Source organism: Scophthalmus maximus, chromosome 1 (assembly GCF_022379125.1).
Source record: "Scophthalmus maximus strain ysfricsl-2021 chromosome 1, ASM2237912v1, whole genome shotgun sequence".
In the NCBI taxonomy this organism is placed as follows: Eukaryota; Metazoa; Chordata; class Actinopteri; order Pleuronectiformes; family Scophthalmidae; genus Scophthalmus; species Scophthalmus maximus.
Genome location: NC_061515.1, coordinates 27,294,568 through 27,321,356, shown reverse-complemented (window position 1 = coordinate 27,321,356; position 26,789 = coordinate 27,294,568). Strand labels below are relative to the sequence as shown.

Here is a 26,789-nt window from a genome sequence, read left to right as displayed (position 1 = left end):
ATCCAGGGAGGGGAAGGGGATAACGGCAGCTCATTTCATAAACAGATAAGGATTAAACTCGCTTCTCCCGCTGAGATTATTTCTATTGTTTTTAGTTCTTGTAATCCAGGTTTATTAATTACGTCTAGAAATCTTTTCTTTTCGTGTTCTGCAGTTTATTCCATGTATCTGGAGCTCGAGATCAAATGTGGTCTTCCCAATTTCAGAATGAACTTCAGGTACATGCCAATTTGGTGATCTGACCAAGAGGGATGTACAACAATAATTTGCCAATAAGGCCAAACGCGCCTCTCTCGGATAGAAAGATGATGGGCACCATAAACATAACAAGTAATAAAACCGAGTCCAGAGGTTTGTGTATAGGAGGAGATGCCTGCCTATAAACCACATCACCATAATCTAAAAGTGACAGCTATACTGCTTCAATAATTCTGTCTCTATCTCTACACAGGACACAAATCTTCTGCCGTGGTTTAGTTTATATGATATTTAAATGAAAACCTTTCATGTAGCCAGAAATTTTTATTGTGCAACACTCTCAACTCTGAATCCATCTACACTTGGAGAGCTAATTATCGCCACTTTCATCTCTAGATTGAACTTTGAAGAGAATATTCACCAGATCCAAACACTAAACTGTTTCTTTTCTTTATTAACCACAAAGTCCCTTGAGATTAAAATACCATAATCTAGGAGGGCCTGGCTAAAATAGCATACAAGTTACAAAAATGAAATATTAAAATAAACAGAAAATAGACCACGTTTAAAGTAGAGAAGAGACAAAAGATACACGAGACAAAACCCGCCTTAGGGAATAACATTTGCACAGTCTGTCATGCATGGGAACAAAAAGGAAAAGGGAAATTAATTTTTTTCTCAGCAACACTGATCATGCCTCCAAATCAGACAGGGGCACACGGTGTTCACTCGACGAAAACTTAAGCAAAGGGAGAGACAAAACAAGGCAGACATTCACCACGTTAAACACGGAGGCATGGGAACACACACACACATGGGACACAAAGTGACAGGTTGCCGAGGAGGGTACAGCCTGAAACACAACAGAACTACCTTTCTGCTACTACTATGCGTTTTTAAACTCACACTGACCCACGTCTCTGTTGTAATTTTGTTCTCGCCTGCTAATCCTTTCAGTGTCTTTCCCCCGTCGGCAGAAGTCGTTTTAAGAAGGAATATGTTCACATCGGTAACCGCACACAGATGGGCCGAGGAAGGGCATCTGACTGTCTTGTGAGTCAGCCGTAACCCTGCATGTGTTGCCTGATTAAGTGCTAATGATACATTCATTTACTACCGTTAACCCCCCCAGCTGTGAAGGAGCGCTGACAGCAAGACAAATCTGCCTGAAAGTAAAAATCAAAATCAATCCCCCCCCTGCAATTATTGTGACAATTACTACTGCAAGTACAGCGAGACAGTTAATACATTGAAACAAGAGCTATTTATTGAATTACAGCCCCCTTTCACTGGCCCCCGAGTCTTGGGAGACATAATTAGCCCCCCACCCCTCCATGAAATCAAATAAATTCACAGGGAACACTGGCCCAAATGGCCCATGTATAACTAGCATTAGCATCCCCTGTCTGGGTTTTACCCTGCCAGCTCCATCGGTGGCAGCAACCCCCCCCCGCCTCCTTCATCAGCCGGGCTGAATGGTCAGAGCGATGACTGTTGTGTGTCTGTGGGTGGCACAGACACAAGAGGGCCAGTCTTCCACCCCCCTCGGCAGAATAGCGCTTCAGTTGTGGGCCCCCTCCGTTCGCCACTGTAACATTTGCATTTTGCCCTCAATGGGCGCTCTATCCCCAGACCTGCTGGAGACGGAGCGAGGAGGCCGCCTATGGGCCGCGGTTGTCGGGAGGAGCTGTAAATGTCCTCGTAAAGGCGACTGGGAAACACGCCTTCAAAATTACACCCCCGTGGTTCCAATCTCCTTTAAAAGAGAAGCCAGTGTCGCGGTGTTATCCGAGATGGATACACTCGAAATGAGTCATTGCTTTTCTTTTCCCATGTCAACACTTCAACCCCGAGAAGCAATATCGCTGAATGATGTTGCTATGTCTGTGTGGGTGTGCGTGTGCATGCGTTTTTCCACGGAGCCACATTTTCTCCAGCAGTACAGGAAAGCTCGGAAGGCCTTTTCCACATCCGAGCAACCGATGATGTCTTTTTAATGCCAGCACAGCGCTCGGTGACGTGAGCGGTGACAGTGTGACAGGCAGTATTGGCAGACTTGAAATCCAGAAAGAAAAAAAACTATCAGGGGGAGAGAGAGATCATTGGACAAAGCATATAGAGTCAGCACTACGCGGCAAAGTGGCTGCTCGTGAAGAGGGCTGATTGCACTATCACGGCTGCCGAGGCAGTGGAACCCTACAAGTCAGAGAGAAATGGGATTGTGACGGACTAGAAATGTTGCTGCTTCAAAATCTCGAGGCAAATAAAGCTGATTCTAGTGAAAAGCACAGCGCGATGTACTGTAACACACTCGCTTGCTCGCTGCGAAACCCTCCAGAGATTCCCCTGCTGCATTCCCACCCGGACATTCTCTGGAAATTTTACTTTCGGGGGCCGGCGGGAAAAGTTCCAGACAACATTTGCGCTCTCACATACTTCAGTGCATGTCTGAAAGCATCTTTAGAGTAAAATCCCCACATGGCTGTGGTGAAGCCTTCTTCCCCTCTTTTATCCGATTGTCCTCCTCGGTTCGAGAGGAAAGGGGGAGGGCCGATTTGAGAAACTGACACTAATTTTTCTGACACGAAACCTGTGATATGTGTAATCCCCTTAGAGCATAGCCGAAGAACCTGCTGTATCCCCACTGACCGGCGAAGGAGGAGGAGGGAGGGGGTTCATTCTCCTTGTCTTTCACTGTTCCATGTATCTCTTTCAATTTCGATCCCCCACACTGCCCTGTCCTCGCCGCGTGGCATCTGCATCCTGCCATTAATGCTATGTGATTTCTATTTATGATAAATATTCGCGGCTCATGTTCACCCTTTGTCTGGGTGTTCTGTTTCCAGACATTCATATTTCTTGGCCTGCGTCACCTCCTGGAACCGATCCTGGAACCTCTTCAGTACCAGGAACCGATGCCCTTACCTCCACATTTCAAAAAGATGACACGTTGAAATTGGCATTTCCTCGTTCCCCTCATTGCTTTGCTTGATCAGGATATTTCTGTTTTAACCCCAGATTTGCTGCACGTCACTATCAAGTCCCTATTAAAAATAATTGGTCTTTTTTTCTTTAAATCTACTTTCTCAGCTTACTCCCAAACAATCTAGGTAAACTGAGAAAAGGGGCACTAACAGCTGGTTATGGGTCAGCCTAGAACGGGTCACAAGGAAAACCACTTCGGTGAAAGCCCCTAGCTATGAGACGCCAAGAGGACGACGGGCACTCCGGTGCTCAGAAGACCGAAAAAATAAGCAGACTCAGTGATCCCAGAGCCTGGTAGAACACCAACGCAATGGATGCACATGGACAGGGCCTCCCTTCATCCTCCTACGGATCCTGTTTTGTTTTTTGGGCCCTTAATGGATTTGGTTTGGACTAATGGACCCGTTTGAAGGCGCACGGCTCCAGGACACCGGGAAACACAAAATCCATTATGAAATGATAGCCGGGGCTTTTTGCTTACATTTGGGCTGGTAATGGAGAACAGGGAATCAATGGTGAGCAGGGGGCAGGAGCGAGTCATTTAAATGTAAAACTGTGCAGATTCATCAGCTCCCGTCTCCTCTTCAGCTCTGATTACATTGTGATCAGAGCTGGCTACTAAGACTGTAGGACAATTAAGAACGTTGAATTTTAATGCAAAAAAAGAGACCAGGTAATTCTTAAACAACACACACACACACACACACACACACACACACACACACACACACACACACACACACACACACACACACACACACACACACACACACACACACACACACACACACACACACACACACACACACACACACACACACACACACACACACACACACACACACACACACACACACACACACACACACACACAGGGCATGCTGAAAGGTACACATACTAACACTCATGCCACAAACATACATAAGACTGTGTTGCCTCAGCAGTAATTAAGTGCCTTTGTTTCGCCAGCTGTAATCCCACAGATGGAGGAGTAGCACTGCTGCTGACACGCCTGAGATTACCAGAGGAGAGAGAGAGAGAGAGAGAGAGAGAGAGAGAGTGGGTGAGCTGGGAAGGGAGATACACACAGACAAGTGGGAGTGCGGGATAAAGGTGAGGTCAAATATGTTGTTGTTTTTTTTCCCCGGGACACTTGTTTGTCCTGGGACGATTGGAATCACAGGAATCCGCAAGAAAGCAACCACTCCCACTTGTGTATGAGATGTGCAATAAAATGCTCGTCATCATGTGTCCACACCCGAAAGTCTTGCACGTGTCCGTTACATTACAGAAGACCATAAGGAATATTCCAGGACAAATGAAGAAGCAAGATGCCTCAGTCTAGGTCATTAATGAGAAACAGTGGAGAGGGCTTTGTGGGGTGATTGTCTGCAGGGTTAGAGATAATATTCTTTTCAGTGCTCTGATATACACGTTGTGCAGGTTATAAAAAAAAATGTCTTTGTTAATCTGTCACAGCAGTTTGACAGATTTTGACAAAGCAGTGTTCGTGCAGATAGAGTAAAAAGTACCAGCCACAAAGTAAGGTCATCAGCATTCAGGTGATGGCTGTGACACCCACACTGGATTTGCATGCTACACTGCTGATTTTTTGTTTTTTTGCAGAGGCAATGATGGCCAAAGTCTGGATGCACACTACTGTGGGGCACCTGCAGAGTCCAGGTCCCTGCTGCTAATCCCGCCCCGCTTCGGTTAATCTGATCATCTGTGACCTGCTGAGACATGAAACCCCCAGAGCTCGTCTAATCTGTGTGCACACACACACACACACACACACACACACACACACACACACACACACACACACACACACACACACACACACACACACACACACACACACACACACACACACACACACACACACACACACACACACACACACACACACACACACACACACACACACACACACACACACACACACACACACACACACACAGGGCATGCTGAAAGGTACACATACTAACACTCATGCCACATGCGTACAGTTCATCTGAAGGGAAGCGAATGCCTGCCGTTCCCACACATTCTACAAATACACACCCTGAAGACAATGCCACCTCTCAGTCTGTTACTAGGTGAGTCAGAGCCGAAAAGACCCAGGCATTAGCCATGCTTTTGACAAGCTGTCAATTCCCAGTGCTGAGAAGACGGTTCTTGTCAGCTTTACACCGACTTGACGGCAGTCCCGTCCCGTGGCTAACTCGCCTTTGGCAGTGGAAGATTTCACAAGAGAAAGGTTACAAAGTTGCCCTGGTTTGAATAGGAACTGTGCCAAAGCCCAAAGGGGAAACAGCAGAAAGCCAGCGGGGCCTTATTTTAATTTCCTAATTTTACTTTTGTAAAACAGATCCCTCTTTTTCAATCACTCTCCGAGCAATCAAAACCCCCACCACGCTGCAGTGTTCCCAAAATAACACGATTCCACAACAAACGCTATCGAGTGAAAAGTGAAACAAACAATGCGTGAACACAAAGTATAAAAAAAAGGCTAGCCTGCATCTTCCTTCCACCACTGAAAACTATTGACCGCATGTCAGAGCGTGTTGAGGACTTGTGTAAATCCATAAAACAGATAAAGGCGGATAATGAGATGGAAGGGAGAGAGCAGATCTATTCATCAAAGCCTCTTTCTAACACACTCAGCAGATAGGGGCAGCAACGCGGTATGGCTGCTTACTCTCCAGTTTGGAGATTAAAGCTTTGGTTGCTGACAAAAAAAAAAAGAAGAAAGAAAAAAAAAAAGTTGAGGGGTTCAGGTTTATAATTCAAACGACGAGAAGAGAATCTGGAGCAGAGTAGGAATTTCAAAAGTGCACACCAGTAAGGAATCTTATCTTGAATCTTTCATCATATTCCAAGATATACAGTAATGCCTTTATATCCCCGTATACATAACGTGTCTCATGCGTCTGTTCAAAGTCAAAGAGTGATCAAACAAAAACAAGTTACAGTGTCACAACATGGGGTGTAAATCATCATACGACATGAACTAATAATGAGGAAAATCACCACATATTGTACGAATGTCTGTCTTTCAAACAGGTTTCTTCATTATATATTTTTCTCTAGATGCAACCAAAGGGTAACGAGTTGAACCGTCGTCACCTGGGTTCCACATGATGTTTGTTGGCCGTGATGATGAGGCCCCCGAGGACGCTCACTCCCGGGGGCGGAGGAGACTCGGAGCCCACAGCAGAGATGATGAAACAGTGCTCACGAGGTTGACAAAGCCGTTGCAGGAGGGAGAGTTTCTTATATACTCGGTTAAAAGTGGTTAAGTGCCCCTTGGTCAGAGAGGTGAGATCAATGAACTGGGGTACAGTGACTCAAACAGCCTTCGAGCTGCGGGATGTGTTTTATCTGATGCAGGTAAAAACATATAGACAATACTATTCACCCATGTCGTCATCACCAGGCACTTTTTCCCAAAGAGAGCCTGAATCTCAGTCAAAGGCTACTTAGGCAAACAGAACAGGCAACAAGAAATGGTGAAAAAATTTAAAATAAGAGCAAAAATCCTTTTCTACAGTCGTTAAAACCCGACGCTCTTTCCAACCACACAAATCTTTTAATGGTTCGTAACAGCAAACATGCATGAAGCCAATTTTGTGCCCCCCGCTGGTGCCACTCCTCTCATCCTCCTCTGCGTCCTTTTCCTCATCATTCCCTAACCCCACCACAGGGTTCTCCTCCTGCTCTGTGACAGTGCGCGCTGTCAATTAGCGTCCCCCACCTGTCGCAGTGGGTCAACGGTGGAGGCATCTGCTGGGTGTGAAATTGGCCATCTCACTTTTGTCCATGAACTTTGCATGCCCCCCCCCTCCTCTGTCGGCCAAAAGCACGCACACACACACACTTGCACACTTGCAGGCATAGATACGTTGCTATGACCTTAAGTTGACCTTTATGGTATGGCCACCCTGTGTGTGGCAGGGGAAAGAGGGGAGGGTGTGACACAAATAATACCCCTAGCTTGGCCTGTGTATTAAAAAACTATCCGCACTAGAATAGCGCACATTACCCGCAAAGTCTTTTTTTGGTACACGCGTTTTGCTTCGACAGCTCGTATTTTTACTCTTGGTGGCGGCGTAAAAATGTTCCCGGATCTCACAAATAAACTTGGTGAGAGCACTGCAGTTATTTCTGGTGAAGAAAACTGCACAAATACCCAAGTATCGTTTTTAATAATAGAAATCACATTTTATTATTGTTGTTGTAAGAATTTATACTGAGCTCAGCTAAACTAAAGATGCATCATTTAAGAACCAATGTGTGTAATGGGTTGGTATGAAAACATTTCCAACAATACCCAGCTTTCCCCTCCAACTCCACAGCTCTAAGCCCTTCATTCACTAATACAAGAAGAGCCTTTTACACTGACTCAAAGACTTTCATCACATTACTCTAATTTGGAGCAGCAGCTACACTCTGGCCTATTAGGCCTGATGCTTCCGAGGACAGTTAGGATTGGAATTAATTCTCTACTATAACCTCATGACACCGAAGACAACGGCAGTATAGACCAGAGAGAGAGGCGCACACACCTACATTATCACTAATGAGGTCAAATGAGTGTCTCTTCTTTGTGATGGTCGGGATTGAGAGTGAGTTACCAGGAAGAAAAACGCCGGCTTTTAAGTGCTATTTTTGAGAAGCTGGTCTCCGTTCAGCCCGTCAATAACTGCAGCACAGCAGACGGAATACACATCACGGCAGGTTCCACTTTTACGGCGCAGTCTATCACTGCCACTCGTCGGGACTGAGTCGGAACAGAAAGAGTTCACACAGTGCACACTTCGTTGTCACTGCAACAGGATGTTTTTTAGAAGGCAAGTCCATATTAGTCACTGTCAGCGCAGTTTATACTCTTCGCTTAATGAACACGGAATCCTTTTTGATGCTGACATACCAACATATTCTGCTGTTATTTTAGCAGCTAAGCCCTAATTTAGGGCGTGTCCAAATCCATTTGCTAGTCTCAAAAAGGTTGCATTTTCCGTTCTGACACATTCTCACATGGGATTGGGGAAGTCATGCTAGGCCTGGTTCACAACAGCCTGTTTTACACAGACCAATAGTCATTTAGACAAAAAAAAGCAAAAGGGAACCCATTCTTGTGTAGTGGGGCCCCTGAAGATTGCATTTCTGTTGCCTCATTAGATGAAGCCAATTAGGAAGATCTCTGTCTCATTATAAAGGCTGGCCCCTCAGAGACAGCTGGGCCTGTCTGTCTAACTGTTTGTCACTCCCTAGGTGTGTGTGTGTGTGTGTGTGTGTGTGTGTGTGTGTGTGTGTGTGTGTGTGTGTGTGTGTGTGTGTGTGTGTGTGCGTGCGTGTGTGTGCGTGTGTGTGTGCGTGTGTGTGTGTGTGTGTGTGTGTGGGTGTGTGTGTGTGGGTGTGTGTGTGTGTGTGAAAGAGCCAGATGGGACTTGTGGTGCATCTTGGTCTGTGTGTCTTTGTAAGTTTGTCCATTTTAAAATCAGAGGAGAATTAAAGGAGGCCCGGGGGGATACAGTCCACACATTTTTTCCTGAGCAACTATTAATTCCTATGTTTAATATAGGCCACGGCAAAATATGACATATGCTGCTCCGCGCTGGGAATACAAGGAACACACTGTGGCGAGCAAGCTGAAGGCATCTCTGGTCTCGCCAAGAAAAAAAAGATTAATGCAAGGCTGGATCTACGAATTTTCCCCAAAAACGGTGTACATTTTTTAAATGTAAGGCAGACGAATGAACGCGGTAGAAAATTAGATTAGAACAACCTCAGTCTGTCTCTGATGAGCGATGATGAAACAACACATCAATAATTAATGAGACCAATGGGAAAGGTCAAGCATGCGGCGAGCCTCCTGCCTCACTTGCCGATAGATCTGCCTTCAGCTTTTGCTGCAGAGGTGCTCGCAGCAGCAGAGGCTGCAGCAGCGGCGAGCGCGTCCGAGTCCAGCTGGCTTCGAAAATCACCAAATGCGAGGATGGCATTGATTCTGCAGAACTGATTAAACGCGCTGTTTTTTCTTTTTACAGACAGAGAGAAAAATCGCAGAGAATCTTGTACTTTATCAGCACTGTGGGCAGCAGAGCGAGATGAGGAGGAAAAAAAAAGGATGACTCAGAGGTAGTGGGTAGCTTGAGACCAGGTGAGACACTGGTGGAGCAGATGGACAGATTTTTTGCTGGAGCTCTCCGTCGTGTTGCAGGCGGCTCATTGGGCGACGAGCACCTGCTGTTCCATTTGATATTAAAAAAACGGCGGTGCCTCACATTTTCTGTTGCGTACTAAAAACATAATGGGAGTTTAAAAATGTAAATATATTACATGACACGGTGAGTGGAGAGTAGGCACATGTGAGATGTTTAAGACCCACTAATGGAGTTTAAACTCAGACAAAACTGAAATTCTTGCGCTCAGAAACACATTACATAAAAATGAGTGTGATTAGCCTACGGCACTACTGCAACAGATCTTATCTTTGATCTCAGACTGCCTTTTTTCCAATATTGCAAAAATCAAGACTGAATGTGAATAAGGGTATGAGTCAGAACTATCCATGACCCTGCCCTCAACATCTACTCCTATAATTATTATCATCAGTCTTATGTTTAAAGCTAAATGCTGCTCATTCTCCTCTTTCTGATTTTGAGAATATTCTCACGTGATATTAGGAAAAAAACCACCTTCATATGTACCACTGCACAACCAGCGCACACACTGACACACACACACACAGATGTGGGTCAGAGCAGTGGCCCAATTAAAATGCCAACCCCCGGTATCAACTTCTGTGATCAGCAGAGGCACAGCGCAGCACTGTCCGCCCTGCAGTAACATCAATAACCTTTGTTAATGTTTATCACGAGTCAAACCCCGGTAACGTGCAAATGTCACCACGCGGGGAGACGGGAAATGAAAAACCAGTGATAATCACGATGGACCGAGGTGGATATAAAATTTGACCACGCAGACCGGTCAAAGTGAAAAGACTGCGAGAAAAAACACTAAATATCAAATGTTAAAAGTTTGAAATAGAAAAAAAAATTCAAAATACAACAGATAATCAATAAAACTCAACTTTCTTTGACTCAAAGTTGGACACGCGGGTCTATTACTGAGGTTTTATGGTGATTAAAATAACACTTTTAATTGGTATGAACATTTTCCAGTGGCTAACCAGGCCTGGTTCATGACACTTAAAACAACTCTTCCCTCTCCGTCTGTCACTCTTCCTATTCTTGGAAATGTTTTCATATCGATTAGATTGCGGGATGAAATCACATGGATCAGATGAAATTTGCACTGGGAGGACGGCGAGCGGGCGCGCATGTGTCTGCATATGAGGAGGCCTGTTGAAGGAATGGTAGGGGGGGGGGGGGGGGGTTATCAAAGCATGCCTGATCCACTGCAGCCCAACGCTAAGCTCAAGTCAGTGGCTCATTGTGTCTGTGTGAATGACCCTGGGGGAACACCAGCTCCCGCTGCACTGCATACATTCCCCTCTCCACGTTCGCTCTGCCCAGGGTGTGGCCCAGTTCGAGAGGATTACGCCGAGGAATGCGGCCGAGCCCATCTTAAAACAAGAGAGGGCAGGGAAGGGGGGGGGGCAGAGGCCACAGGCATGAAGTTCATGTTCACCGAGGATTCCTATAGATCCGAAAAAATTCAAATGCAAAAAAAGCCTCGAGTGAGGAAGTAACAATTAAGTCAGAGGAATCTCCTAACTTAAAATAAACCGGTCTTCGGTATGTGATAGCATTCGAATCTCACTGTCTGGTGTCTGTCTGGACTGTGGAGCAGCAGATTAACTCAAGGTCACAGACACTTTCCCACTTAATTCAGACTTTGACGATTAGATGAAAAAAAACGATGCTCCGACTCTTTGCTCGGCTCGACCTGTCACCCGCAGGCGGGAAAGCCCTCCAGCTCCCACCTTTACTTCGTTTCTCCTTCGGCTCATTATTCTCTCACCCACCTTTCCTACTGTCCATGTTCCCTCGCGTCTTTATTTACCGGTGTCGGCCGTCCCACGACCCTGCAAAAAACGCGGACGCTCTTTTCAAACCGGATTAAGATGTTCTTACCGAGCGGAGGGAAACCAGGGCACCTCGCCCCCAGGGGGGACTGCGTGGGAGAGTGTGTGACACAAATGAGAAACCGCACCACACACACACGCACACGCACGCACGCACGCAAACACGCATGCACACACGCATGCACACACCTGAAAGTAGCCTCCATTGTTTCTCCTGCTTCACCACTTTCTCTTTGACACCTGCAACCTGAAACGTGATAGTGTCACCCCCCCCATCTCTCAGACTACACCTGGTGAAATCCGACGGGTACAAAAAAAACGTGAGGGACAAAATTTAAACATCTCACATTTGATGACAATCAAATGACAATCTCTCCATGAGCTGATTATTTTTAGTCCTGCTTTCTGCTTACAGCCGACATGTGTTATGTCATGTATAAATTGAGACAAACGCGGTGGATATGAGTGGTCTTTTACCGCAGAGAGGGATGAAATGTAAACCCAGCCAACTGGGTCCAACTCAGCAACACAATGGGAGAAGTGCGAACAAAAGGCCACTGTCAGAGGCAGGGCCAGTGTGACATCATCACATGACCGGCGTGATTTCATTTAGTCCATTACCGTAGGTATTCTCGCTAGCTTCCCACAGCCCCCCACCCCCTATTCCTCCTCATCTTATCTCTACCGTCACAAAGCGCTTAAAGGAAATGGCTACAACCAAGACACATTAGCTGGAGGACTACTGTGCTTGCCCACATGGATTATCTATCACCTTCTGCACTGAATGATGTATGATAAATATATCTCCATATTTAAATAATGCAAATGATCTATTTGAATGGAGGTCATCTAATATTGCAACGCTGTACAAACAACCACAATCTTCAGCCTGACATTTAAATGCCATGTCTTTGTCTCGCTGCCGCCGACCCCGTCCGCACATGTTGGTTCGCATATACTTTTCATAATTTTAAAATATAGACAAATAGAGACAAACCACAAGTGTACGGAAGAGTCACAAAATAAATAATCATACTGTCGCTACTGACTGAGAAAAAAAAACCTGTTAAACATATCCCGCTCCTTCTGTTGCTGTTGAGTTCACCGCTGCCAAATGGATGATCCATGCACAAGTATTTCTCATGTTTACCAACCAAATGTGGCTAGATAGCTTTAGCAGGACACAGATGAAGCAGCTCCTCCTATTTTTGAGAGATGACAAATGTAGCACAGCGAGATCAGCAGCAGCAGCGAGACAAAAAAAACCTTCCCAGACATTTACACTATAGAGATTCGAAGAGCAGTGCAGGACGTCGCTGCGAGCTTTACGATCGAGGAAATTGGGAGCAAACCGAATGGGACATGATTCCTCATTGTCGTCCGTCCACAGCAAAGCACACGGACAGAAAATGCAAAAACCGGGTATTCCGGTTGCCGTTGTCTGCATCCAGGTGAATGGAACTTGTGCAAGTGGCTGTTTGGCTAAGCCTCACAGGGCCAATAACTGAATTATGCTCTCAAATGTAATTAATGCCCCCAAAAATACATGAGGCGCTTATCTCTTCCCCTTCTTCTTGCCACAAGCGATGACGACAGTAGCCTCTCTTGAGTCGTCCCACTGCATTGTGTTTAAAACTAATAACACCTTTTAAAAAGCTGTGCTGTGGAAGATGAGGGTTTGCCAGTCAGGGACACCTCTAATTTACATGATCTCATCTAAAAGATCTTTTTTAAACGTGCAGCCTAAAACACTACAGCATACGAGACCAGAACAGTCAGATCTGGCATGTTTAGCCTGACAAAGAGTTTCACCTCTACTCTGCTCCTCTCCCGAGCCGTACCTTTCACATGTTTATGAAAAGAACCCTCCTGATCATTGGCCCGGGTCACGCCTGGCGGAACACCACCACCGGCATGATAGCCCTTATCAGATGAGAGGACCCAGGAAGATGATACAGGCGTAATTGGGTGGAACTCAGCCTGCCGTGGAGCGAAACACATTTCCTAATGCATGATAAAGCGCTCATTCTCTCAGCTGTCACGAGGAAAGTCTTTGTGAGAGAGGAGGCGAGTTGGGAGTTTAAAAAGCACAGAGAATCCTGTATTCCCCTTCTGTCTCTGGGTTGTGTGTGTGTGTGTGTGTGTGAGGGACAAGAGTTGCTGCAGATAAAGATCTGTCTATTCATTTAACAATTTTGTGGACTGACTTAGACAGTGACAGCAAACAGCAAATCAACAATATTATGAGTAACCTTTGTGTGCATTCGAAAAAGGTCATGGGCAAAACCCCTAACCCCCAAAAAACGGACGGTCAGTGTGACAATATTCCTGTGTTCTTAAGAGGCTGTTAAGTTATACAGAATAATATGAAAAATCTAAGTGAGAGCGATATCATCAATGACTACATATCCTTACCCCAGTCAGTACTGGCTAGCAATGTTCCCCCTAATTTTTCATGTGTCTGAGCATACACACAAACTCCCTGAGAATTACTTGGACCACTGTGAGCAACATCAGACGTGCACACTGTGGTCAAACCAGTATCACACCTGTCCAAAACCTAAGATCATAACAAGTTACATGGCTTATTAAAAGAATCAAATTACAGCATTATTTTCCGTTGGACTACTTTTAATATAAGTGATTTTTCAATGAAAAAGAGAAAATCTTGTTTTTCATGAGCTGTGTAGTATGTACATCAGTACGCACATACTCCGACAGCCATTCCATCTTAAAAGAACCGCATTTCTTTATGACTTTGGCTTGGTGAGTGGATGTGCCAATACCCGTTCGTTTCGCCATAGTAAGGGGTAAGCTAGTCAGCTATACGCTAACCTGCTAAACAGAGGCACGTACGCATAAAGCGCTGTTAATGCCATTGATTGGCTGCGTAAGTAAATACGTGTGAGCCGCATCATGTCATAGGCTGGACACAGCCAATGACATGATGGCGCCCCTGGCGCCCCTGGGACACAGTGCTACTCATTGTTTTACTGTCACCTGTCACTCACCGAGTTGCAGTGCAAAATGGTACAGAATAAATTGTTATGCGTTTATTTTATTTACAGTTCTGGTTGGATTTTATTTTATGCGCTGCATAGATTTGCTGTGCGCGGAGAACGCAAGAGCCGTGCGCGATTGCGCAAGGCGCAGCTTAGAGGGAACATTGATGGCTAGTGATGCATCGTATGTTGATACCAGATGCAAGTATCGCAATATCCTGCCATTACAAAAAATCTACGTCCCCCTATTTCACTAGTATCTGAACACTAAGAATGAAAATGAATCATCTGGAGATAACGTTTCAAATAATATTCCCACCAAGTTAGGTGAAAATCCTTCCTTGCGTAGCCGAGCTATTTTGTACACTGGAGTGAAAATAATATGCGCATGGTACAGTCAGGAATAATAACTTTGGTATTGTGACAATATAGCGTGCTGGTCTTCAACGGGGGATGACTGGTTAGAAGTTTTCAAGGAAAATGTTTCATTTCTCATGCGGTTCCAAATTAATTCTGATCGGAGTCAGCTGTTTGCTTATCAACGGCTCACGAAATCTAGGAGCTGGAGAGAATGACAGTCAATGGCTGAGTGCAACAACCCGGCAATCAGCTGATACTGTAACACCATGATGCCGAACACAGCTTGTTTTCATGGTGTCAAATAAATAATTGACGGTGAGCAACTTGTAATGCGGAGGGCTTTCACACTCAGGAAAGCCCGAGGGGTTGGGTCACAATGTCGCTGTACAAAAAAAAAAAGAATTAAGAAGAGTGACTGTGGCCTGTCTTCTGTCACTGACTTCATATACACAACCTTGAAATCTGTGAAATACCCTTTAAACACATGGCACTGCTGTACGTGTGAGTAGCAGCTACAGTGTGTATACTTAAAGAAGACAAGCCCCCCACACTTACGGTGTTCTGCTCTACTTTCTTTGGCTATTTATCATTGTCACAGCAGCCCTGTTTTTTTGGGGCTTTTTTCTCCACTCAGCTTGAAAATAATAGGTCGCTCTCGGATGCAGTCGTCTCATTCGCAGCATATGGGGACTTGTGTGAAGTGACCTTGTTACAATTGGGAGGGCTTTCAAAAGTGTTTGGTGTTAAATCTAATTTAAGATATTTCTGCAACAAAGAAAAAAGCTAACTGTAAGAGCGAATGTATTAAACATACCAGTAAAACATCACTCCTGATTGGTGGAGTCAACAAATAAACCACAGGCCCAATTCGAAGAACAAAGGCCTCGTGTTGACAATAATAAAAATGATATCCATGTTGACATAAAAGACATAGTAACCACATCCTGAAGAAGTGCTTTTTCTCGGATCTGTGGGAACCAAACATCACAAAACGAGCTCTGGCTGTTGATGTTGTTTATGTGTGCGACAGCTGACGCGCGGCCAGGAATAGAAGCCCTGGAACAACCTGAGGCGATCAGATGTTCCCCCGCAAGTGCGGATGATGGACATGGCATGGTAACATTAGAAGAACTTACCGTATTAAAAAAACCAAACACACCCACACACACAACTGTGGTGACAGTGAACATGTCAACAGACCTCGTTGGCCTTCAGCTTCAGAGGTCAGCTGGTCTGCTAACTGCAGCACAGCATCGGAGAGCTGACACACACACACACGTTCATTTGAGGAGATAGCCTACACCCACCCACCATGAGGAACCACATAGTTGTAACACTTTACGTAAGGTGCTATGTTGGTACTGCAGGGATGTAATCCATTTATTCCTATATATATATTTCTAGTTCTTTTTTTTCCTTACCTTTAACGAGTCGAAACAGGCGATCACCCTCCCGTTATCCACCTGGCAGCTTTTGGGCGGGTGGGCGAATTTGCACTCCTCGTCGCTGCGCGAACACGTCCCCCTCTGAAACTGCCGGCACACTTCCAGGGTCAGCCATTTTGTGTCCCGTATCGACGCGATGTTTAGAGCCATGTCAGCGGCGCTGGCTGTGGAGCTGGGGCGGAGTTGGAGCCACTTGGTTTTACGGAGGCGGTTGTCCTCTGAGGAGGCGTTTCAAGTGTTCCAATTATTACAAAGAAAAAATAAAACAAACAACAACTAAAAACTAATTGGACATGTAGCTATAAATGGTCTGCTTCAGGTCAGTGGATGAAGTGTGTCCTTGTGGACGGGAAAGTGGAGGTAATGGACTGGCAAAGTCTCTGTGACCCCGAGCATGGGACTTCACCGCTATCGCAGTGCCTGTCGGTCAAACGGCTAGTTGTTCATCAATCAGTGAGTCTCGGGTGCAGACCTCTGGCGAGGCAGAGGGGGCATGCTCGGAGACGGTCCCTACTGGTTTGCGCCGATGCCCCCAAAATGTCCTTAGTTTGACTGATGATATTTGTGCAAGGGTGAGTGTAGGGGAGCTATAGTGGTGCTATTTTGAGGTACAATGGCACAGTTTAGAACAACACAAATTTTGTGGCTTTCTATTGTTTAAAAATCCGTCAGTACCTTCTCTGTCTGAGCATTGGCACCTTGGCCAGCAGTGCAGTAGCTCCGCCTCTTCACTTGGGGGTTTCTTCCCACTGAGGACAGGTGAGGACAACCCAAGGGGTCAGGGAAGGGGGGGGGGGGTTGTGTATATCCTGTCACGAATGCAGAAGGAGAAGCTCTTCAGAAATACCCGGGGACCTTGAATTAGGGATGTCGTCTCACAAGGCACTTTCTGTCAGTGATCTGAAATGGCGAAGAGAAAATATACAGAAAGAGACACAAACAGAATGAGGTTACTTTCAGAGCGAGGAAACAACTTGCTGACTATTAGCAGGTTAACAACTTTAAGTTTCAGGTGTGTCAGTCTGAATTTGGGCGCACGCTGCCCCAGAGGGTTAAGAGCTGATGAGGAACCCAGAAAAAAAAGCAGTTGTGAGGTTATTAGGATGCCATTTAAGTTTAGGTCCCCGAGTCACAGCTGTGTCCCATTGTACGGGGTGACTACAAGCCCGTGGCTCTCCAACATATCGCATACAAAGCAGTGAATGGCAAAATGCCTCTGCGCTATGAGACAGTCGACAAGAGCATCAACTCTGAGCGCGGAGATAGAAAAAAAAAAAAAAAAAAGCCCCAGAGTGCAACCCGCCCAGTAGAGCCACGCACGGAGGGACGGGCGCAACCAATGGAAAACCGCGCAGCGCAGCACTATTCTGGGCAGCCGTCCAGCAGCCAGAGAGGAACCGGGACAGATGCATGCGCGAGTGCCAGACACGATTATGACACTGCCCAGTGTCCTGCAATATCCACTGGTCCACTCCCAGCATCCAAATTAGACACCAGCTCATTGACGGCGGCCTGTCAATTTACATTCACGGGGTGAACGTGTGTGCGTTTGTGTGTGTGTGTGTGTGCGCGCACCATGTCTCGTCATGTAAAGGAACTGGTCTCGGTGTTTGGTTGTTGTTCGGAGAGAGTTGGTGGCGCAACAATCTGAGGAAGTGACCTTTAGTTTGAGCGCATGAAATCCATTACTAGGCTACTGCGCACATCTGGAAATATTTTGTTTTTGGGGGGGTGTGGGGGGATTAAGAAAGACTGGGGAAGTAGATAAAGAGGGGTTGTAAAATCTCATAGCTCTGGTGAAAAGATTCCCTTTGACTGATTTAAGTGTAAAAACAAAAAGAACACGTTTTCAATATTACGAGAACAGTATCTTTGAACAACCTCTGAGGGCACATGAAGAGCTCCCCTCGGTGTTAACGAAGGCAAGTCGGGACTTGTACTCAGAATAGCTGTGCTACTGTTAAGGGAAGAAGAAATCCCTTTACAAACAGCCAGAAGCCCTCACACACTTGTCACACGGGCGAACAGTCGTTCAGGTTTTGCCAGATTTGGGTTCGGCCTAGTACTTTTGTTCTGCAAACCTGAATAACATCCTTCATCTTGGACTAACTAGTTGAAGTTGGACTCTTTACTTAGGGAATAGAATAAGACCATGTATCCGAAAGTTTTGTTAGACACTAAGTGGCAGAAAGACGTTTCCCCTTCAAATCCCCCACCAACCTGACACCGTTCAAAACCTTTGAATCCAGACCACTGCCTAGCTAATCATATCGTTCCACTTTAGTGCTGATTGTGTGAAATGAGATGAGAAGCTTCCTCGCCCGATCGCATGCACCGACTCCCGGGCTCCTCTCTCCCAAAGCAGGATTTAATTTCACACATTCTCCCCGGGGAGAGATCCGATCGGCACAGAAGAGACAGTCAGGTAAGAATCATGTCAGATCTGACCTTTAACAATTAATCTCTTTCGTATTTTTAGAAAGCCATAAGAAGTCCGCGATCAGGCTAGCCTACTTTGTCGGGATGCCACGAAGGGACGACGACGCTGTTTCTCTGTGAAGCGACTTTGGCCACAAACGGAGCATAGTTGTGCTGAAACGGTTGGAGAACGCAGACGTGTGACATTTTCGTTTTTGTGTGGATAACTGTGGGTTGAGGTCATGAGACTCAATGAGCAACATTCAGACATTGAAAGATATTCAAAACAAAGGAGGAGGACTGAGGATCAAGAGGACCCTCATGGGGGTGATGGTATGATAAAAAAAAAATCATAACACATCACCACATGTCCGTTCCTGTATGTTTGTGCATACAGGCTGCCCGAGCCTATAGTTTGTTATGGTGCACACAAATCGGCATTGAAAGTCGGTTGACCCAAATCAATTCTTTTAATTAGCTGCTAAGTCTGCTAATCAATCGCAACATTTATGATCAATTCAACCATTCAGGCAATTTGTGTTATAAGTATAGCTTTAAAGAGATGGATGTGTAAGAGTGACATTGCATTGTCATAGCAAATGTGTCTAGAAATACGACACAGCTCCTGCTGGAGAGCAAATTGCCATCCTGGGTGGAAAACTCTGTGATATAACAACATCCCATCTGAAGAACACGGGGCAACTCAAACACACTGTTTTGCAGTAATGAGCACTTTGGAAAACGCTAAGCGGGGTGAGAGAGGCAGCAGCGTGCAGTTTTTGGTTTAGTCTGGTTTTTCGGCGCAGCCTTGGGACAGCGTGCTCCTGGCTCGGTGTTAGGCCGGGGCTCAGCGTCTGCTGCACGCCGACCTGGCTCGGTTTACGCCGCTTGCCTCGCAAGTCGTGCTTCTTCGGGGACAACGCTGCTGGCTGTGAGGGGGAGAGAACAGACAGATGGTTTGCAGGTAGGAAGGAAGGGAACATCCAGCACCCTGTTTTCACCTTGGAGATAAGTCCGCGTGCACAACCTGCAGGCTCTGTTTTTGCAGTTTTGAGTCCTTCCAGGAAAAAGAGAAAAGAAAAAAAAGTGAAGCTCGGCATACTGTCAAAAATAGAGCTTCACTGAAGGACTGGCCTCATCATCTGACTCTGACAACACAGGAATATATTGTGTTGTCACGGTATTGTGATGAAACAGACGCCGTTGTGTTTATACTACAAGCCCTGGATGTGTGAAGGTGACTGACTCTTTAATCCTGATTGTGTCACCCGTTATGTTTCTCACCACTTCACTAGCACATGTTGAATAAAAGCTAAAAACTAAAGCCACATCCTGTTTATCCTTTTTTTTTTTTTTTTAAGTGTCCCCTCTGTGGACAGACTGGGGGGACCAGCTACAGCAGGACAGAGATGTGAAGGAAAGCACCACAGTGCTCGACTTTGTGGATTACTGACGCTTACTAAGGCCAGCTGGCAGTGGCATTATCTTGGTCAGTCCGCTTAATTGAATGAGAGTCAGCGGGACTGGGGCGTCTCGAGTGAAAGTCATTGGCCTGACCTCTGAATACCACGCATGTGACCCATTAGAGTCTGGTATCTGTGTGCTGTGGCCACGCGGCGCAGGTTTATCTCGGCCCGCTTGTATTTGCCCCATGCAGACGCGATAAGCTACCCGCTCCCCGTTGGCCACGAGCCTTGAGACAGCGTTTACTGTGGCATCGGCCAGGTGTTGCCGGCAAAACAAAAAGGAAAATTTAAAAAAAGGGCTGTGGCGGGCGAGTGCATGAGCAGGGTACCTGAGCGGCCGCATTTCCATTTATTACCATTTTATGCTGGCAAACCGCAGTTGTGCTGGTCATTTGCATGGTTCAAGAGGAACACGAGGTCAACGGTTTCCAGGGCTGAGGAGAGAGGGCCTCATTGTCGAGGGGAAATAGGGAAATGTTTCCAGTGAGTAATGGAAATTAAGTAAGGCCCTACAGAGCAGGTTCTCTGAAAATGTCCTCCATCCCTGAAAAATCCAACCTGGCTTTCAGTGTGACATCACCAGCCTGTTCGCAAAAAGTTCCTTTGCCTTCCTGAGAGGATCAGAGCAGAGCTATACCCCGCAGCCTAATTCGCCTTTAATGCTGTGGACGCTGCTGATGGTTATGAAATTGTCTTTGGCATAAGCTACAGCTCCTTGTGTATATTATTATCAAGTACCATTAGCGATAAGGACCGGTGAGTGAGCTCAGCGTCAGACTCTATACGAGGAGGACTAAGCTACTGTTTCGGAGGCCACGCAAGAACGCATTTCACGGAGTCAGCAGATAGGTGTGCCCCATATCATAATAGCCTTAACTAAACCACTGTGACCCAAATGGCCCTGCACATGATATGGTGGGCTGGGCACTCCTCTCCTGATCAGCGGCACGTTTCATGACGGGCTTTTTTTAAGCAGTTGACTGATATCAGCGCCTGCCCCGCAGCAAATGGACTTGTTTTCCTGTGTAAGTGTTCTTGTCCACTCCCTGCTAAAGCCAAAGGAATCAGGCAAGTCGTCGGCTAATTGCAGCACCGTTGAAATATGATGTTGAACAGGATGCCGAGACCTACTGGATGTTAAAGTCCGGGGACTGTTGCGACGAGCTCCGCTGACACTTTGTACTGTATATCATAAAAATCAAGTAAATACTACATATTAAGTGCAACACATCGAATTACTGAAAATCTTTAGCCTTCAAATTTCAACACCTGAAAACATTCAGAGCTGAATGATTCAGCAATTTCACCCCTCTTTGTCACAGAGCATCAGACTCCCTCTTCCGCGAAGACGATGTTGGAAAAACCTACTTAACCACCAAATCCTTTTTTATTACCATCTCCAAGTGCAATTTGCACGGGAGTCCATTCCAGAGAAGGGGAAATCTGTCTGGCGGGGTCTCAGAGTATAGGGACGTGGTGCTTGTCTGAGACATATCCTATTCTTTTCTTCAACAGGAAGGGCTGGACTGATGTTCCATTTTAGCAAACACCCACTTCCCCCTTGAACCGCGGCCAGACGTATGACACCACCCTGGCCTTTTCCATGCAGGCGATGACGGCGAACGCTGCCGGAGCGCACCAGGCCACGCATCTAAGCACAGAGCTAAATCTAGACAGACGGCGGAAGGCGAGGGAGACACCAACAGTGGTGGGCCCCCTCTAACTCAAAAGTGATTATGATGTGGGCCTTATTAGAACTGTTAGGTTCCAGCTTACTCGGGCCATCGGCTATTTGTGCCCAGATACATCCAGAGTGTCCAAAACATCAGACCCAGCTCTGCACAAATAACCTTTGCCCGTATAGCGACTAGCCCCTTGTTATTTAGAAAAATATGTGCGCTGAGAGTTAAGAGGAAAAACTTTGTGAAAAACAAGGCAAGGAGAGACGGGGGCAGATGCCACACAAACGCAAGTTTTTCTCAAGAGAGTGAAAAATATGTTGCCCATGTGGCAAAAAAAAAAAAGAAGGCTCCTGACATTTGCACGGAGGAAGGAGCAATTCAACTGCTGTGATAATGCCTCTCTCGTCAGAGAAAGTCCATAACTGTGCTGGAAGCTGCAGTGAGGATAGTTACTGCGTGGCTGCAGGCTCCCACCACCGCTCCTTTGCATCTATAACACTCTGTCTATATTTTCTTCCCCTTTCGTCCCTCTCGTTCTCAGCCTCACACTGTTTCTCTCACACAGATAAAACATTCGCTCTCCCCCTCCCCACCTCCCCACCCAACCTGGTATGCAGCACACTGCAGCAAAACTCCAGAAGAAAAAAAATGTAAAAGAAAAAAAAAAAAAAATGCCAGCCAATATGATGGATTATTCCCACCTCTTTCCGCCGGGTCCCGTACCTCTGCCGTTTGCCTCTTGTCTGCCGGCTGTCCCGAACGTTAGAAGGCACCTGGTGCTTTCTGTGACACTGAGCTACAAGCACAGCTCTGCCTTTCAGCCTCAGCGACGGGAGTTAATGACCATGTGAAGTGTTGTCATTCCTCGCGAGCTGCCGAGTGCTGCAGCCGGAGGTCCATGCCTAGACAGGGATTTTCTCTCTATGTCTCTCTCTCTCTCTCAGCCACGGAGCAAGCGAGCGAGCGAGGCAGGAAGCAGAAGAGTGTCTACTCCAACTATCTGGCTAAAACACTTCCAGTCAACCGGCCCCCCCTCCCCTCACACACACACACACACACACACACACACACACACACACACACACACACACACACACACACACACACACACACACACACACACACACACACACACACACACACACACACACACACACCTAAAGCCAGCCCCTTCCTGCCCACCAGCTTGTGGCAAGGCCCAGCCCCTGAACAGCTCCAGCCAATAGAGAGGCAGCGTCTCTGAAATCACGCCTCTCTATTGGACCGGATCGGCCTGAGCGAAAGGAGAGAAAACTGCACTTACAGTAACAACCTTTGAATGCTGAGCTTATTAAAAAAAAAGGAGGTATTTCCCCAGTCTCATGCCCTTTGAAATGAGCTATCGCATTATTTTGTCTTTGTCCATTCCTCCCCCGGAGAACTTGATTATATCCAAATCAGAATCATCCGCGCCACGTGAACTGTTTTCCTAACAGAGCTCTAGAATATAAAGTCTACACACACACGCACACACACAGTAATTTGTCATACGGTAAAGTAAGCAATAATAAAAGAGTTTGCTGCCGTCGCATAATGAGGATCGACCCTGTCCCTGTCTATGTTCCATCATCACATCTAACACCATCCCCCCAGGAAACAGGAGCTCTGCAATCCCCCCCCCCCACACTCTCCTCTACCTCCACTCAGCATCCGTCCTCTAAACTCATCAATCCCACCTTCCAGACACCCTCCTCCTGCCCCTCTCTTCTGCACACTAGTACACGTATCTGGAGTCTCCTCCTCATCCCGTACCTGTACAGTACGTGTCCCCGTCCCCCGTGTTCCCCAAGCTAACTTTCCAGCTGTTTCAATAGATTGGAAAATCAAACAGTAGTGAACATTTCTGTTATTGCACCAGAATTAGAGAAAAGGAAAAAAAAAGACTGGTTGTGGCGGGGATTTGGAAATCTTGGTGCGTCTCCTCCCCCTGCCCCCCACCCAGTCCCTCCTCCCCCTGCCACCCGGATGATGACATGCTGGTCGGCATCATTATGAGCCGCCACGAAACCGGAGCATCACAGAACTGATGAGTCAGAGAGCCGGCTTCATGACTTTTCGAACCAGATTCAATAGACCAGCTGTAGCGTCTGTCTCCCCCTCTCCATCTCTCTCTCTTTGCCTCATACAAAGGCTGTGGATGACGTGGCAGCCTGGGTGTTTCGTTGACATCAGTGAGGCTAAACATGAATTACTGTTCCGAGGTAAACAAGCCCTGTTTATGCTTTGGTAGCTATATATAATCTGATGCTCCTCAGGCGATGGATTGGGGTTATTTCAAGAGCATGAAAAATTGTCTACCTCAGCAAATGACATTGAATACTGATGTCATTGAAGCCGTCAGGGCACCTGAAGGGGAATAACACAGACAAACGCTCTGCAATTGGACGGAGCATGAAAGGGGGGTGGGGGAGGTGGGGGGATATCGGTCAAATTTACGCCTTCCCCTGAATGCAGCCTAGCTGCGCCATATCGTGTGCACAGATGTGAGAGATCGAAGGAGGAGGAATGCTAATAGACAGCAACAACTGGATATCACTGCTCGATGCAACTTGACTGGTCCGATCGCAGAAACAACTCATCATCTTATCGTTCATCTACGTCAGCCTGCTCCATCCCCGCTGATGGACGCAGCTCATCAACGTCTCGTTTGGCCGCGGCCGACGTCTCAATAACCATGTTACTGAAACGACTGTCGATGACTGTGTAACAACAAGCCCCTGCTTGTGGCTCATTTCCACAGGCAGACCTGCAGTAGCCTACCTCCTAAATAGATTTATCCGACAGGAAAACAAACAAAAGCCTGGCAAACAAGCCGAGCCACTTCCTCCCCACATGGCATCCCCTCCCCACTTATTATCCCTGTCCTGTTTGACCCCGGACGGCTTGGCTCGCGCGCACATGCACGCACGCACGCACGCACGCACGCACGCACGCACGCACACACGTACACACGTACACACGTACACACGTACACACACACACACACACACACACACACACACACACACAAACACACACACACACACACACACACACACACACACACACACATATTTGGGATTCTGTGGCCCAACGCAGCTTCATTTTCAAACAAAACGGGGGGAATTTTTTGAAACAATGGCTAATTACCGCAAATGAAGACTGACTGACGGGATGAAACTGTATTTGAAAATGCTCCCCAGAACATTGTCTGTGTTTTGTGTTATTACAAGTGGATAGTTAAACAGGATGGAAAGAGAGTGAGTGTGAGAGAGAGAGAAAACAGGGCCTCAGAAATAGGGCACTGAAGACAGATCAATGAAAAGGCGAATGTCTTTTTTTCCCTTTCTATTATTAGCCATAATCAAACATCACGCAGCAGCGGAGGAGAGTCTCGTGTAGGTTTTTTTTGGAAGTCTGTGCCTTTTGTAACTCAGTCTGGCGACTTGTCTGTCACAATATGTCCCCATGATGTCTGCAAAACAAACAACGGCTGGTCTCGCAGGCAAGCGGCGTGTTTATTAGGACCGAGTTCAAGGGCTGTGTGTACAGAGACTGTGCTCCAGAGTAAAGATGGGGGAAAAAAGGGGAACAAAATCAATCAGGGGATACTGGATACACTTCTTTAAAATCAGGATTATTGACCCTGCATAACATCATTGGTTCATGTTTCATACTTCTGACTAAACAAATCACACTTTTTAAAGATGATAGCATCGATGCACACAATATATTCCGCACGAATGGAACCGAAACCTCATGTATACTCATAACTTCTCACTTCCTGCCTGATGCGTGATCCTGATCTTGTTCCAAGATGCCAAATTGCAAGAGACAAATTATGACATTACCTAGCAACTGAGCCTAATAAAAAAAAAATGATTAACCTTACTCGGGTGTTAAAAGTTATTGATCAGCCAACCTGCAATAGACTGAGAATTCACCTCATCTTACCTCTCTTTTCTCCGCTCGTACACAAACAATTCAATCTTACAACTCATGAATTGATGAGCCACAGTTGTACACTGTGAATAAGATGCACTTTATTATGACAATGGCTGCAAACGTCAGTGTTCGATTCTGGCAGCTGTCCATCACACACGGAAGTGGTTATTAATCAAACAGATGTTGATTGGTCAACAGCCACTTCACTGACAGCGAACAGCAATGCGTCCAGGAAGCAAAGCAAGCGACGGGAACCACGACGACGCGATGCTGATGATTTCATCTCTCATGTGATTGGTGGAGGCGGCTTTCGCTTGTTTTCCATTAGCCGTGATTTGGGAAAAGCTAGCATAGCAGCGCGTCCTTCGGCGGACAACAAGTGTGTCGGGGATGTTTTTTGCAGGCACTTCCGCCGTGCAAGAGGAAAAGAAAACGAGCAGCAGCAACCCCCGCTACATTCACAGAGTGATAAGTGCGTGTTGGTGGCGGTGGTGGGCGGGAGCCGGACGGGCTGCTAGCCGCTAAGCTAGCTACCTGCAGCTTACCTGATGACGAACCTGTCGCATCCAGCTGCCGCTCGTCGGGGGCGCTCACTTCGGTTTGGAACGGGGCCCGCGGGCGGCGGCGGTTAAAAATGTTGTTGTTGTTGTTTTTTTAAAATTAGAAAATAATGAAAGCAATGAAGAAGAGCTCGACTTGTCTTTCTCTTTGCGAACTTCTCCGCCGTGTCTCGGCGACAGGGCTCGCTTACTACTTTCAGGGCTCGGCTGCGAAGCAACAAGCGATTTTGACAGTTCCGAGGAAATGTGGACGTCGAGCTCCGCCGCGGGGGTTCGGCGCCGAGCTGCGACCGTCGACAACGCCCCTGTGGTCGGCTGCTCCGTCCGTTGCGCACGTCGGCCGAACGACACGTGAGGTGTGGCGACGATGTGCGCGCGCCCGTCGTTCGCTTTTGACCGAACACGTCTACTTCTACTCGATAAACAACACGAGTCCCCCCCCCCCCTGCGGTCGACATGGTACAGTCCAGAGGAGCCGAGGGGAAAGGGAAGGGAGGGTTCTTGTTACCTAGGAAACAACAGTGAATCTCCCTCCGGGGCGGGGGGGGGGGGGCGGACGTGGCCACTGATTTATGAACCAGTGCCTTGTGTGTCTGTCAAAGAAGTCATCGGCAAGAAGAGAAAACATTATAAAAACATGAAATATTATCT

The 26,789-nt window shown here is 46.7% G+C and overlaps 1 protein-coding gene and 1 long non-coding RNA gene across 19 annotated transcripts in view; both read right to left on the bottom strand.

Moving 5' to 3' along the window:
• Positions 1 to 26,568, bottom strand: part of mbnl2 (muscleblind-like splicing regulator 2) — a 49,260-nt gene extending 22,692 nt beyond the window's left edge. For 3 of the 14 annotated variants that reach the window (XM_035624306.2, XM_035624325.2, XM_035624288.2), the window contains exons 1-3: positions 26,124 to 26,563; positions 16,725 to 16,949; positions 16,026 to 16,267 (exon numbers count right to left, since the gene is read on the bottom strand). In XM_035624306.2, coding sequence (XP_035480199.1) covers positions 16,026 to 16,199 — 174 coding nt within the window. In that variant the 5' untranslated portion in view covers positions 16,200 to 16,267; positions 16,725 to 16,949; positions 26,124 to 26,563. Of the gene's footprint in view, positions 1 to 16,025; positions 16,950 to 22,316; positions 22,597 to 26,123 lie in introns of those variants that run through there. The other 11 variants (XM_047330867.1, XM_035624269.2, XM_035624279.2 and 8 more) reach the window with 8 other exon arrangements.
• LOC118301237 overlaps positions 1 to 26,789 on the bottom strand; it is a 1,055,945-nt gene that overhangs the window by 622,124 nt on the left and 407,032 nt on the right. The gene's annotated exons all lie outside the window — the stretch shown is intronic.